The sequence below is a fragment of the Mytilus edulis genome, chromosome 1, assembly GCF_963676685.1.
Source record: "Mytilus edulis chromosome 1, xbMytEdul2.2, whole genome shotgun sequence".
Taxonomy (NCBI): Eukaryota; Metazoa; Mollusca; class Bivalvia; order Mytilida; family Mytilidae; genus Mytilus; species Mytilus edulis.
In genome coordinates this window covers 62,168,703-62,181,341 of record NC_092344.1, presented here as the reverse complement: position 1 = coordinate 62,181,341, position 12,639 = coordinate 62,168,703, and the positions used below count along the sequence as shown (strand labels likewise).

At 33.1% G+C, this 12,639-nt stretch overlaps 1 protein-coding gene across 2 annotated transcripts in view; it reads left to right on the top strand.

Moving 5' to 3' along the window:
• Positions 1–12,639, top strand: part of LOC139515043 (uncharacterized) — a 38,154-nt gene that overhangs the window by 12,711 nt on the left and 12,804 nt on the right. For both annotated transcript variants that reach the window (XM_071304609.1, XM_071304604.1), the window contains 6 exons: positions 1,660–1,717; positions 2,666–2,733; positions 4,895–4,970; positions 6,165–6,270; positions 10,151–10,244; positions 12,140–12,284. In XM_071304609.1, the coding sequence (XP_071160710.1) occupies positions 1,660–1,717; positions 2,666–2,733; positions 4,895–4,970; positions 6,165–6,270; positions 10,151–10,244; positions 12,140–12,284 (547 nt within the window). The remainder of the gene's footprint in view (positions 1–1,659; positions 1,718–2,665; positions 2,734–4,894; positions 4,971–6,164; positions 6,271–10,150; positions 10,245–12,139; positions 12,285–12,639) is intronic.

Sequence of the window (12,639 nt, the reverse complement as noted above, 5' to 3'; positions counted from 1 at the left end):
AATACATTCTAGAAATCCCCAAATTTACATAATTCATGCAATAGCTGTTGATTAATAATATAACAATTGTAGCTTTTGGTTGAGGTTAATATGATGTAATATCAACCTAGAGAAGCATATTGACCTCGGACTTTGTCCTCAGTCAATATGCTTCTCTTAGGTCGATATAACCTTGAATTGACCTCATACAAAGGCTATAATTGTATAATATTAACCCAGGTATCATTCATGGCTACAATTTTTTATTACAATAGGACAGATATTACAAGTGACAAGCTATCATTTATCATGTATTAATGTATTTTCATTACAATCTAATTTCTCAATATGACCAACTTTTGAATGCTAGTAAAATGAGAATTGAAGAAACAAAAACATGTTCAGTTGGTCCAAGAACAGAAACACACATTTTCTTGTATGTATGTTACAAAAAAGTCAATATTTAATGCAACAAGTCGTTATTGAAATTGGCAACTTTTTAAGTTACTGTGACATTTTACCACAATGCTTGATAACTGGTTATTTGCTTAGGAAATTGTTATAGCTAAGGCTATAATGTGGTTATTACATATTCAGAATCTGATATTTTACCAATAATTTCTGTGAGGATTGAATTTATTAGATTTGTTGAATATCATTTTTATGCCCCACCTACGATAGTAGAGGGGCATTATGTTTTCTGGTCTGTTCGTCTGTCCGCTTCAGGTGAAAGTTTTTGGTTAAGGTAGTTTTTGAAGAAGTTGAAGTCCAATCAACTTGAAACTTAGTACACTTGTTCCCGATGATATGATCTTTCTAATTTTAATGCCAAATTATAGTTTTGACCACAATTTCATGGTCCACTGAACATAGAAAATGATAGTGCGAAGTTCAGGTTAAAGTTTTTGGTAAAGGTAGTTTTTGATGAAGTTAAAGTTACATCAACTTGAAACTTAGTACACATGTTCCCTATGATATGATCTTTCTAATTTTAATTCCAAATTAAAGTTTTGACCCCAATTTCACGGTTCACTGAACATAGAAAATGATAGTGCGAGTGGGGCATTCGTGTACTATGGACACATTCTTGTTTCATTCCTATTATGCTATTCATTATTTGCAAAAAACGGCTTTCTGAAATTTTTTGACTTCGATCTCAGTAAAAAACTGGAGGTTATGATGTTAAGATCGTTTACAGAATTTGGCAAAACATTTACTTCTAAATTTGGGTAGTGTTGTTTCCCATAGTTGAAAAATTCAGCCTATAACATATAAAATAAAACTCTTTATAGAAAATAATAGAAAAGAATCTGCTTTCTTTTATGACAGAAGGGTACAAAATTGATTTAAATTTTGTTTCCAAAAATGTGTTAAATATACTAAACAAAAGAAACGGTAAATTCAAAGGGGAATAACTGCTGTACACATGCTGTTTATTGTATCTTGCTGGTATTTAAAAGTTATATATAAAAACTTGTTTTCAGCTAAATATAATGCTAAAATGTATAAAATACAAATATTGTATTAAACTTGATAATTATTTTTTCAGCATAAGTATTGTTTTACTTGAAAATGAACTTTTCATATTTATAAGTGAACACCTTTGTATAGTATAAGAATTTTGTTTAATATTTTATGAATTAGTCAATAATTAGCAATGGATTACATTTTATTTTACAGATCAATATACGAGGGAGAATTTAGAAAATCCATAAAAGCAAGACTCTTAGTGTCACAGGTACCTTAGTTCTAACAATTCTAAGGAACAGTATCAAGGAAAATGTTTCAAATAAAACCAAGTTACAAATTAAATGTTCAATTAATACAGTATAATGAAAAAATACGAATCTTAAAAAAATTAATTACAATGAGATATTATCCAAATTTGAATTGTACAAAAAAAAACCAAAAAAAAATATTAGTTTGAAATTATTTTATAAGAAGTCATGTTTTGCTATGACGTTTATAAATGCAACAAAATCATTCATGAAGTTTTGTGAATTTTTATAATGCCCCACCTACAATAGTAGAGGGGCATTATGTTTTCTGGTCTGTGCTTCCGTCTGTTCGTCTGTCTGACCCGCTTCAGGTTAAAGTTTTTGGTCGAGGTAGTTTTTGATGAAGTTGAAGTCCAATCAACTTGAAACTCAGTACACATGTTCCTTATGATATGATCTTTCTAATTTTCATGCCAAATTAGAGTTTTGACCCCAATTGCACGGTCTACTGAACATAGAAAATGATAGTGTGAGTGGGGCATCCATATACTGTGGACACATTCTTGTTTTATCTTAAATTGATTCATTTGTATAATGACAAGCTCTAATTTTACAAATTGTGACCTGAATGGAGAGTTGTCTCATTGGCACTCATACCACATCTTCCTGTATCTATCTAATGTTCAATTTCTCTTTGTCAAGCATTAGAATAGGAATAACAAGAGTAGCTACCCGTCAATTGGTATTTGACTGCCTCAAATTGCTGTTTTATCAGCTTCTCTATGTGTTGCTAGTAGAACCAAATTTGGGACAATCAAATCGCTAATTAACGACAGTAACTCTTCAACTACAGAACTGTTATAGTACTTAATAAATAATTTGTGGAAAATAAGTTGCAGAAATTTTAACCTTTCTTGACAGGTACTTGACAAGTCATAAACTAAATAAGATTAAATGTATTCTTTCAGGTGGTCAGTTCTGTACAGAGTAATGCAGAATTTAAATTTGACTATCTAATGCTTATAATTACAGCCAGGTAAGGCCAAACAAAATAGATTTTTTTTTATGCTTAAAAATATAGTATATGCCAGTACATATAATTAACAGTGCCTAGTGATGTTTCATTGCCTGGACGGTTTTGGTCCAAAAGGGACCTTCATCAGAGGCAGAATGGCGGGTTAATGTTTGCACCCTATTTATAAAATAAGAAAACCATGGTAATCGGTTGATCAAAGTGATCCAGTAGTTCAAAGTTAACCTGTGGTTCAATAAACCATACATTTACAATTCAGAAAACCTTTGTGGCAAATTTATTTCTGTTTACCAAGTTAATACTAATAATATAGATTTTGTTGAGTATTAATTGTTTAACACAGAATGAAGCTTGAGAGTCACCCAAGTTACTCTCTCGCCAAAAAGCTTCAATTTGTAAATTGACTATTACTTTTTTTAGCTCACCTGGCCCGAAGGGCCAAGTGAGCTTTTCCCATCACTTGGCGTCCGTCGTCGTCCGTCGTCTGTCGTCCGTCGTCGTCCGTCGTCCGTCGTCGTTAACTTTTACAAAAATCTTCTCCTCTGAAACTACTGGGCCAAATTAAACCAAACTTGGCCACAATCATCATTGGGGTATGTAGTTTAAAAAATGTGTGGCGTGACCCGGCCAACCAACCAAGATGGCCGCCATGGCTAAAATTAGAACATAGGGGTAAAATGCAGTTTTTGGCTTATAACTCAAAAAGCGAAGCATTTAGAGCAAATCTGACATGGGGTAAAATTGTTTATCAGGTCAAGATCTATCTGCCCTGAAATTTTCAGATGAATCCGACAACCCGTTGTTGGGTTGCTGCCCCTGAATTGGTAATTTTAGGGAATTTTTGCTGTTTTTGGTTATTATCTTGAATATTATTATAGATAGAGATAAACTGTAAACAGCAATAATGTTCAGCAAAGTAAGATTTACAAATAAGTCAACATGACCAAAATGGTCAGTTGACCCCTTTAGGAGTTATTGGCCTTTATAGTCAATTTTTAACCACTTTTCGTAAATCTTAGTAATATTTTACAAAAATCTTCTCCTCTGAAACTACTTGGCCAAATTAATCCAAACTTGGCCACAATCATCTTTGGGGTGTCTAGTTTTAAAAATGTGTGGCGTGACCTGGTCATGCAACCAAGATGGCCGCCACGGCTAAAAATAGAACATAGGGGTAAAATGCAGTTTTTGGCTTATAACTCAAAAACCAAAGCATTTAGAGCAAATCTGACTGGGGTAAAATTGTTCATCAGGTCAAGAACTATCTGCCCTTAAATTTTCAGATGAATCGGACAACCCATTGTTGGGTTGCTGCCCCTAAATTGGTAATTTTTAAGGAAATTTTGCGGTTTTTGGTTATTATCTTGAATACTGTTATAGATAGAGATAACCTGTAAACAGCAATAATGTTCAGAAAAGTAAGATTTACAAATAAGTCAACATGGCTGAACTGGTCAATTGACCCCCTAAGGAGTTATTGTCCTTTATAGTAAATTTTTAACAATTTTCATGAAATTTGTAAATTTTTACTAATATTTTCCACTGAAACTACTGGGCCAAGTTCATTATAGATAGAGATAATTGTAAGCAGCAAGAATGTTCAGTAAAGTAAGATGTACATACACATCACCATCACCAAAACACAATTTTGTCATGAATCTATCTGCTTTTGTTAAATATTCACATATACCAAGGTGAGCCACACAGGCTCTTTAGAGCCTCTAGTTGGTTATTATCTTGAATATTGTTATAGATAGAGATAACTTGTAAACAGCAATAATGTTCAGCTAAATAAGATCTAAAAATAAGTCAACATGACCAAAATCGTCAGTTGACCCCTTAAGGAGTTGTTGCCCATTTTATTCAATTTTTAACAATTTTCACTAATTTGGTAAATTTTTGTAAATTTTTACAAAATATTTTTCACTGTATCTAAAGGTCCAAGTTTATTATAGATAGAGAAAATTCTAAGTACCAAGAATGTTCAGTAAAGTAAGATCTACAAACACATCACTATCAGCAAAACACAATTTTGTCATGAATCCATCTGTGTCCTTTGTTTAATATGCACATAGACCAAGGTGAGCGACACAGGCTCTTTAGCGCCTCTAGTTTAGTTAAACCATAAAATGTATCTGTAAATATTTGTTTTTGTATTTTTCAGTATAATTGCAGGATTAGGATTGATAGAGAATAGTTCTGTAATACTAGTAGCAAGTATGTTGGTTTCTCCTCTAATGGTAAGTAGGATTTATAAATTGTTGGACTTTTAAAATTTTCTATTTATGTCTCCCTCTCCTTCTCAAATGGTAGATTGGCATTATGTTTCTTGGTATTTGCAACCATTTGTTAATTTAAAATAGAAGATGTACTACATGTGGTTTGATTGCCAATGAGACAACTCTACACACGAGGCCAAATGACACAGAGTTTACCAACGATAGGTCACCATATGGCCTTCAACACTGAGCAAAACCAATAACTCTTAGTCAGCACAGCCCATTCCTCATAGTCAGTTATAAAAGGTTTTGACATTATAAAATTATGAAATAGTTCAGTTGAGAAAACTAATTGCCTAACTTGTAACAAAAACAAATATGACAGACATGAACCAACCACAGCTCCTGAACTATAGGCTTAGTAAAGATGTTCATAATAATCTGAACTTTTTAAAATTATATTTAAGGAGTTTCTAAATTATTGAACCAATGCATGCATATCTACTAAACAAAGTCCTGTATGCAAGTTTTTTATTCTGAATATATAAGTACTATCAACAAATAATTTCATTTAGTGATTGTTATCAACAGCTGGTGACATGTAGGAAATGTTTTCTAAGCTATCATATTGAAAATCTCTTTCAATAATTTATTTAGAACAAAGTTATTTACATATTTATATCACCTTAACTTTTTTCATCTAGAGTATGGTTTAAAAATATTGCCTCCAAAGATTTTTTTTTATTTCTTTCCGTATTATTTGAATGCTGATCTTATGTTAACAAGAAATGCTACATGTGCCGAAAATAGAAATCAGAACGAAAACCATATTCCAGTGATGCTTTAAGCCCCAAACCAGAGAATACAGACAAAAGTTTAAAACAAAATTTTGATCCATAAATAATGAATACATGCTCGACAACATTTTCTTTTTATCTCACCTGACCTGAAAGGTCAAGTGAGCTTTTCTCATCACTTAGCGTCCGTCGTCCGTAAACTTTTACAAAAATCTTCTCCTCTGAAACTACTGTACCAAATTTAACCAAACTTGGTCACAATCATGATTGGGGTATCTAGTTTAAAAAATGTGTGGCGTGACCCTGCCAACCAACCAAGATGGCCGCCTTGGCTAAAAATAGAACATAGGGGTAAAACGTCACTTCACTACAATTTCTTCAGAAAATTAGGTTTTATTATTTCTATAAATCTTTTCAGGGACCAATACTAGCAGGAACTTTTGGATTTGTTATAAAAAATTACTCATTGAGGAATTTAGGAATAGCTTCTGAATTCAAGGGCTTATTGATATGTGTTCTATGTGGTAAGTTTTTTTCCAAATACATGTACAAACAATATGGATTATTTTCCAAAAATTACAGCTTATATACATGACATTAAGATAACCAAGGTACTTAATTGAAAATACTTTCTAATGACAAAATAAGATTTTAATAGGGCTCTTCATGGTTAGTTCGGCCATATTGGATAGGGGGCAGATTTTTTTGAAAGAAGTGGAAATAGTATGAAAGTATGGGAAATCCTATGCATGTTCTCAAGCAACTGCTCAGTTTTAATGATGTTTTCCTGTATTTTTCACACCATTTTCACCTCCATTGTGAAAATCTGCCCCTATCCAATATGGCTGAATTAATGGTGAAGAGCCCTATTTTATGAACTTGCCTGATGTCAAATGTTACTTTTTGCTATTGCGAATAAAACTTTTCCATGAAATAATTTCCTCTTGGTCAAGGTATTTAAACTTTTGTCAGTTCTATTGTCCCATTGAATTATCACAATAGCTATTGTTCTCTGTGTAGTTAATACACCTTATCGCTACTTGTCCGCCATTGCTGGATATCACACAGGTTCCCATAAAATGTTGACGTCATAAAATAAAATATCTGACGCCACAACAGAAAAGCGATTGTTGTTGACATCAAAAGTTCAAGCGGCCGTGTCAGCCGGGATTAGCGATAAGATGTATTCACTTGGACCTTCAACTTTTTTCTACAGCACAATGGATTCTACTCACAAAACTGCATGTGGTGTTGTGCTAATTAAATGTCAATGATATAATCTCAATCTGTTATAAACACTGATTTTTAAATCATAAAAAGTTAATTTCTGACCAATTGTTTGAGCATAGTTCCTATTGATATTGAAATTTACCTATCAAACAATCGTTGTTTTACATTACATTGAAAAAAGTACTTAAACATTGTCATTTTCCAGTTTTTATTAGCTCACCTGGCCCGAAGGGCCAAGTGAGCTTTTCCCATCACTTTGCGTCCGGCGTCCGGCGTCTGTCGTCCGTCGTCCGGCGTCGTTAACTTTTACAAAAATCTTCTCCTCTGAAACTGCTGGGCCAAATTAAACCAAACTTGGCCACAATCATCATTGGGGTATCTAGTTTGAAAAATGTGTGGCGTGACCCCGCCAACCAACCAAGATGGCCGCCGTGGCTAAAAATAGAACATAGGGGTAAAATGCAGTTTTTGGCTTATAACTCAAAAACCAAAGCATTTAGAGCAAATCTGACTGGGGTAAAATTGTTTATCAGGTCAAGATCTATCTGCCCTGAAATTTTCAGATGAATCCGACAACCCGTTGTTGGGTTGCTGCCCCTGAATTGGTAATTTTAGGGAATTTTTGCTGTTTTTGGTTATTATCTTGAATATTATTATAGATAGAGATAAACTGTAAACAGCAATAATGTTCAGCAAAGTAAGATTTACAAATAAGTCAACATGACCAAAATGGTCAGTTGACCCCTTTAGGAGTTATTGCCCTTTATAGTCAATTTTAACCACTTTTCGTAAATCTTAGTAATCTTTTACAAAAATCTTCTCCTCTGAAACTACTGGGCCAAATTAATCCAAACTTGGCCACAATTATCTTTGGGGTATTTATTTTAAAAAATGTGTCCGGTGAGCCGGCCAACCAACCATGATGGCCGCCGCGGCTAAAAATAGAACATAGGGGTAAAATGCAGTTTTTGGCTTATTACTTAAAAACCAAAGCATTTAGAGCAAATCTGACATTTTGTAAAATTGTTTATCAGGTCAAGATCTATCTACCCTGAAATTTTCAGATGAATCTGACAACCTGTTGTTGGGTTGCTGCCCCTGAATTGGTCATTTTAAGGAAATTTTGCTGTTTTTGGTTATTATCTTGTATATTATTATAGATAGAGATAAACTGTAAACAGCCATTATGTTCAACAAAGTAAGATTTACAAATAAGTCAACATGACCGAAATGGTCAGTTGACCCCTTTAGGAGTTATTGCCCTTTAAAGTCAATTTTTAACAATTTTTCGTAAATCTTAGTAATCTTTCATAAAAATCTTCTCCTCTGAAACTACTGGGCCAAATTAATCCAAACTTATCCACAATCATCTTTGGGGTATCTAGTTTTAAAAATATGTCTGATGACCCGGCCATCCAACCAAGATGGCCGTCATGGCTAAAAATAGAACATAGTGGTAAAATGCAGTTTTTGGCTTATAACTAAAAAACCAAAGCGTTAAGAGCAAATCTGACATGGGGTTAAATTGTTTATCAGGTCAAGATCTATCTGCCCTGAAATTTTCAGATAAATCGGACAACCCGTTGTTGGGTTCCTGCCCCTGAATTGGTAATTTTAAGGAAATTTTACTGTTTTTGGTTATTATCTTGAAAATTGTTATAGATAGAGATAAACTGTAAACAGCAATAATGTTCAGCAAAGTAAGATTTACAAATAAGTCAACATGACCGAAATGGTCAATTGACCCCCTAAGGAGTTATTGTCTTTTATAGTCAATTTTCAACAATTTTTATAAAATTTGTAAATTTTTACTAACATTTTCCACTGAAACTACTGGGCCAAGTTCATTATAGATAGAGATAATTGTAAGCAGCAAGGATGTTCAGTAAAGTAAGATGTACAAACACATCACCATCACCAAAATACAATTTTGTCATGAATCCATCTGCTTCCTTTGTTTAATAGTCACATAGACCAAGGTGAGCGACACAGGCTCTTTAGAGCCTCTAGTTTGTCAAACACACAAACAAAAAACAATCAATAGGAAAAATGTTGTAAATTGTTTAAATCAACTTTTAATGTTTAGTGAGGAAAATAGATGTTTTTATGTTAATTTTATTAAATTACAAATTTATGTGAAAGCAGAGGTTGCAAGCATTTGGATGAGGTAGGCTACTTTCTCACTGTCAAAGTAAAGGATATTTTACAAGCTTTTGTAGGAAGTTTGCTACCTGAACAACAATAGACTAAATGTAGATTTTACAAACTTAAGAATGAGGTGGGGTAGTTTGACAATGCTAAGACTAACATTGATTTTATAAGTTTCTGGTTGATGTGGGCTAGTTTTTATGCCCCATTTATTATGCCCAATTTATGGGCATTATGTTTTCTGGTCTGTTTGTTTGTTCGTCCGTTCATTCGTCCGTCTGTCCCACTTCAGGTTAAAGTTTTTGGTCAAGGTAGTTTTTGATGAAGTTGAAGTCCAATCAACTTGAAACTTAGTACACATGTTCCCTATGATAGGATCTTTCTAATTTTAATGCCAAATTAGAGTTTTTGTCCCATTTTCACGTTCCACTGAACATACAAAATGATAGTGCGGATGGGGCATCATTGTACTAGGGGCACATTCTTGTTCAATACTAGACAAACTTAGATCGTAAAACATATCAATAGCATGGAAGCATATCCATAATATCAATGAGGAACAATGCATTTTCAATTTGCAGATTGGTATGGTGAATAATGTAACATTTTCTGATTAAGGTGGTACCTAACACTACAGGGAGATAACTCTGTAAAGTCAGCTAAACGTTTTAATTACGTTGTGTTGTAAAAGGAATATTAAGCTTCTCAATGATCAAAATTGGTGTTTGTCAAACTGCTATATAATCAGAGTAATTTTTCTGACAAAACGGTTGGTTCAAAATTTTTAAATTTTTTATATTTTTGATAAAGGGTCAAAGTAAATAATTTGACAAAATTTAATGAAAATTAAACGAGCCAAATTAATTTTAATGAAAGTGTTGGGTACCACCTTAAATACCTTTTTATAGTAATTTTGATTGTGATGATACATCTGCTTCTTTTAGAATATTGACTCATATGTACATGTATTTAAGTTTTATGATGATTTTTTAAAATTTTTGTTTAGGTTTGAATATTCTTTTTAAGGGTTCATAGTAGGGTTAATTGCATCTAGTATTGCTGTCAATTATGGAACATTAGGAGGAACAGAATCATGGCCAACAGATGAAATGAAAGTCAGGTAGTGTTGGCTTACCTCATATACTGAATAACTTATCTCTCAGTCATTCAAATCATCATGATATTACTTTTTAGCTCACCTGGCCCAAAGGGCCAAGTGAGCTTTTCTCATCACTTGGCATCCGTCATCGTCTTCCATCGTCGTTAACTTTTACAAAAATCTTCTCCTCTAAAACTGCTGGGCCAAATTAAACCAAGCATGGCCACAATCATCATTGAGGTAGTTAGTTTTAAAAATTTGTCTGGTGACCCAGCCAACCAACCAAGATGGCTACCATGGCTAAAAATAGAACATAGGGGTAAAATGCAGTTTTTGGCTTATATCTCAAAAACCAAAGCATTTACAGCAAATCTGACAGTGGTAATAAAGTGAAACAGGTCAAGATCTATCTGCCCTGAAATTTTCAGATGAATCAGACAACGCGTTGTTAGGTTGCCGCCCCCTGAATTGGTAATTTTAAGGAAATTTTGTTGTTTTTATGCCCCACCTACGATAGTAGAGGGGCATTATGTTTTCTGGTCTGTGCCTCCGTTCGTCCGTCTGGTTAAAGTTTTTGGTCGAGGTAGTTTTTGATGAAGCTGAAGTCCAATCAACTTGAAACTTAATACACATGTTCCCCATGATGTGATCTTTCTAATTTTAATGTCAAATTATAGTTTTGACCCCAATTTCATGGTCCACTGAACATAGAAAATGATAGTGCAAAGTTCAGGTTAAAGTTTTTGGTCAAGGTAGTTTTTGATGAAGTTAAAGTTACATCAACTTGAAACTTAGTACACATGTTCTCTATGATATGATCTTTCTAATTTTAATTCCAAGTTAAAGTTTTGACCCCAATTTCACGGTCCACTGAACATAGAAAATGATAGTGGGAGTGGGGCATCCGTGTACTATGAACACATTCTTGTTGGTTATTATCTTGAATATTATTATAGATAGTGATAAACTGTAAACATCAATAATGTTCAACAAAGTAAGATTTTCAAATAAGTCAACATGACCAAAATTGTCAGATGACCCCTTAAGGAGTTATTGCCCTTTATAGTCAATTTTTAACCATATTTGTAAATCTTAGTAATCTTTTACAAAAAATCTTCTCCTCTGAAATTGCCGTGCCAGATTACACCAAAATTTGCCACAATCGTTATTGTTATCGTTATAGTGATAATTTAATATTATATTTAATATTTATTGTATTGTTTTATTATGCCAATTTACAGATTAAGTTTCAATTTTGTTCCAGTCTGATGATTCTGTGCAGAGTTATGGTCCTTTAAATTAGAATTATTCAGTTTTCTGCACTTTTTTTGTCATTCTGGATGATATTGATTTGATAATTGGTTTTTAGTTTTGTCACCGCAAGTTACAGATTAAGTTTAATTTTTGTTCAGGTCAGATGATTTTGTGCAGAGATATGGTTCTTGAAATAATCAGTTTTCAACACTTTTATTTGTCATGCTAGAAGATAATGACTTGATATTTGTTAACACCTAGACTAGTTATAGATCAAGATAGAATTTTATTTTTTAATACAATGAATTTTAACTAGTAGGGGACAAGGTACTGCCATGCAATACACACAGAATACACACGGAATGCTTGTTTCTTTCAAAGAGTAATATTTTTGTCATTATTTTTAAAGGAACCTTTTATAAATCTCTAAACTCCTCTCAAATTTGATTAATTCATAATTTTATGTAGTGAAATGATGTAAAATTTTATAAAAACTATATTTAGTCAAGGCTTATGAAGTTTAAAACAACTTTATTGAGTAATTGTATAATTCTTTAAAGAAAAATTACCTAAAAAACTTATCTTAGTTAAAATTACTTGTTCCTGACTGTAAATAATCTCAAGATTTTAATGTATAATTTTATTTTTCATTTTCATTACAGGGGAGTGTTAAGAGGTCTTGTTCCAGGTTTAATGATTGCCTTAGCCTCTGGTATAGGTGTAGCCTTGTCTGTTTTAGGAGGTAACGCTGGGTCATTGGTGGGTGTGGCCATCTCAGCTTCACTCCTCCCTCCAGCTGTAAATGCTGTAAGTATTCTGACTTGTCACTTCTGGATCATTGGTAGTTATAGTTATCAAAAGTATCAGGATTATAATTTTATACGCCAGACGCGCGTTTCGTCTACATAAGACTCATCAGTGACGCTCAGATCAAAATAGTTAAAAAGCCAAACAAATACAAAGTTGAAGAGCATTGAGGACCCAAAATTCCAAAAAGTTGTGCCAAATATGGCTAAGGTAATCTACTCCTGGGGTAAGAAAATCCTTAGTTTTTTGAAAAATTCAAAGTTTTGTAAACAGAAAATTTATTAAAATGACCATATAATTGATATTCATGTCAACACCGAAGTGCTGACTACTGGGCTGGTGATTCCCTCGGGGA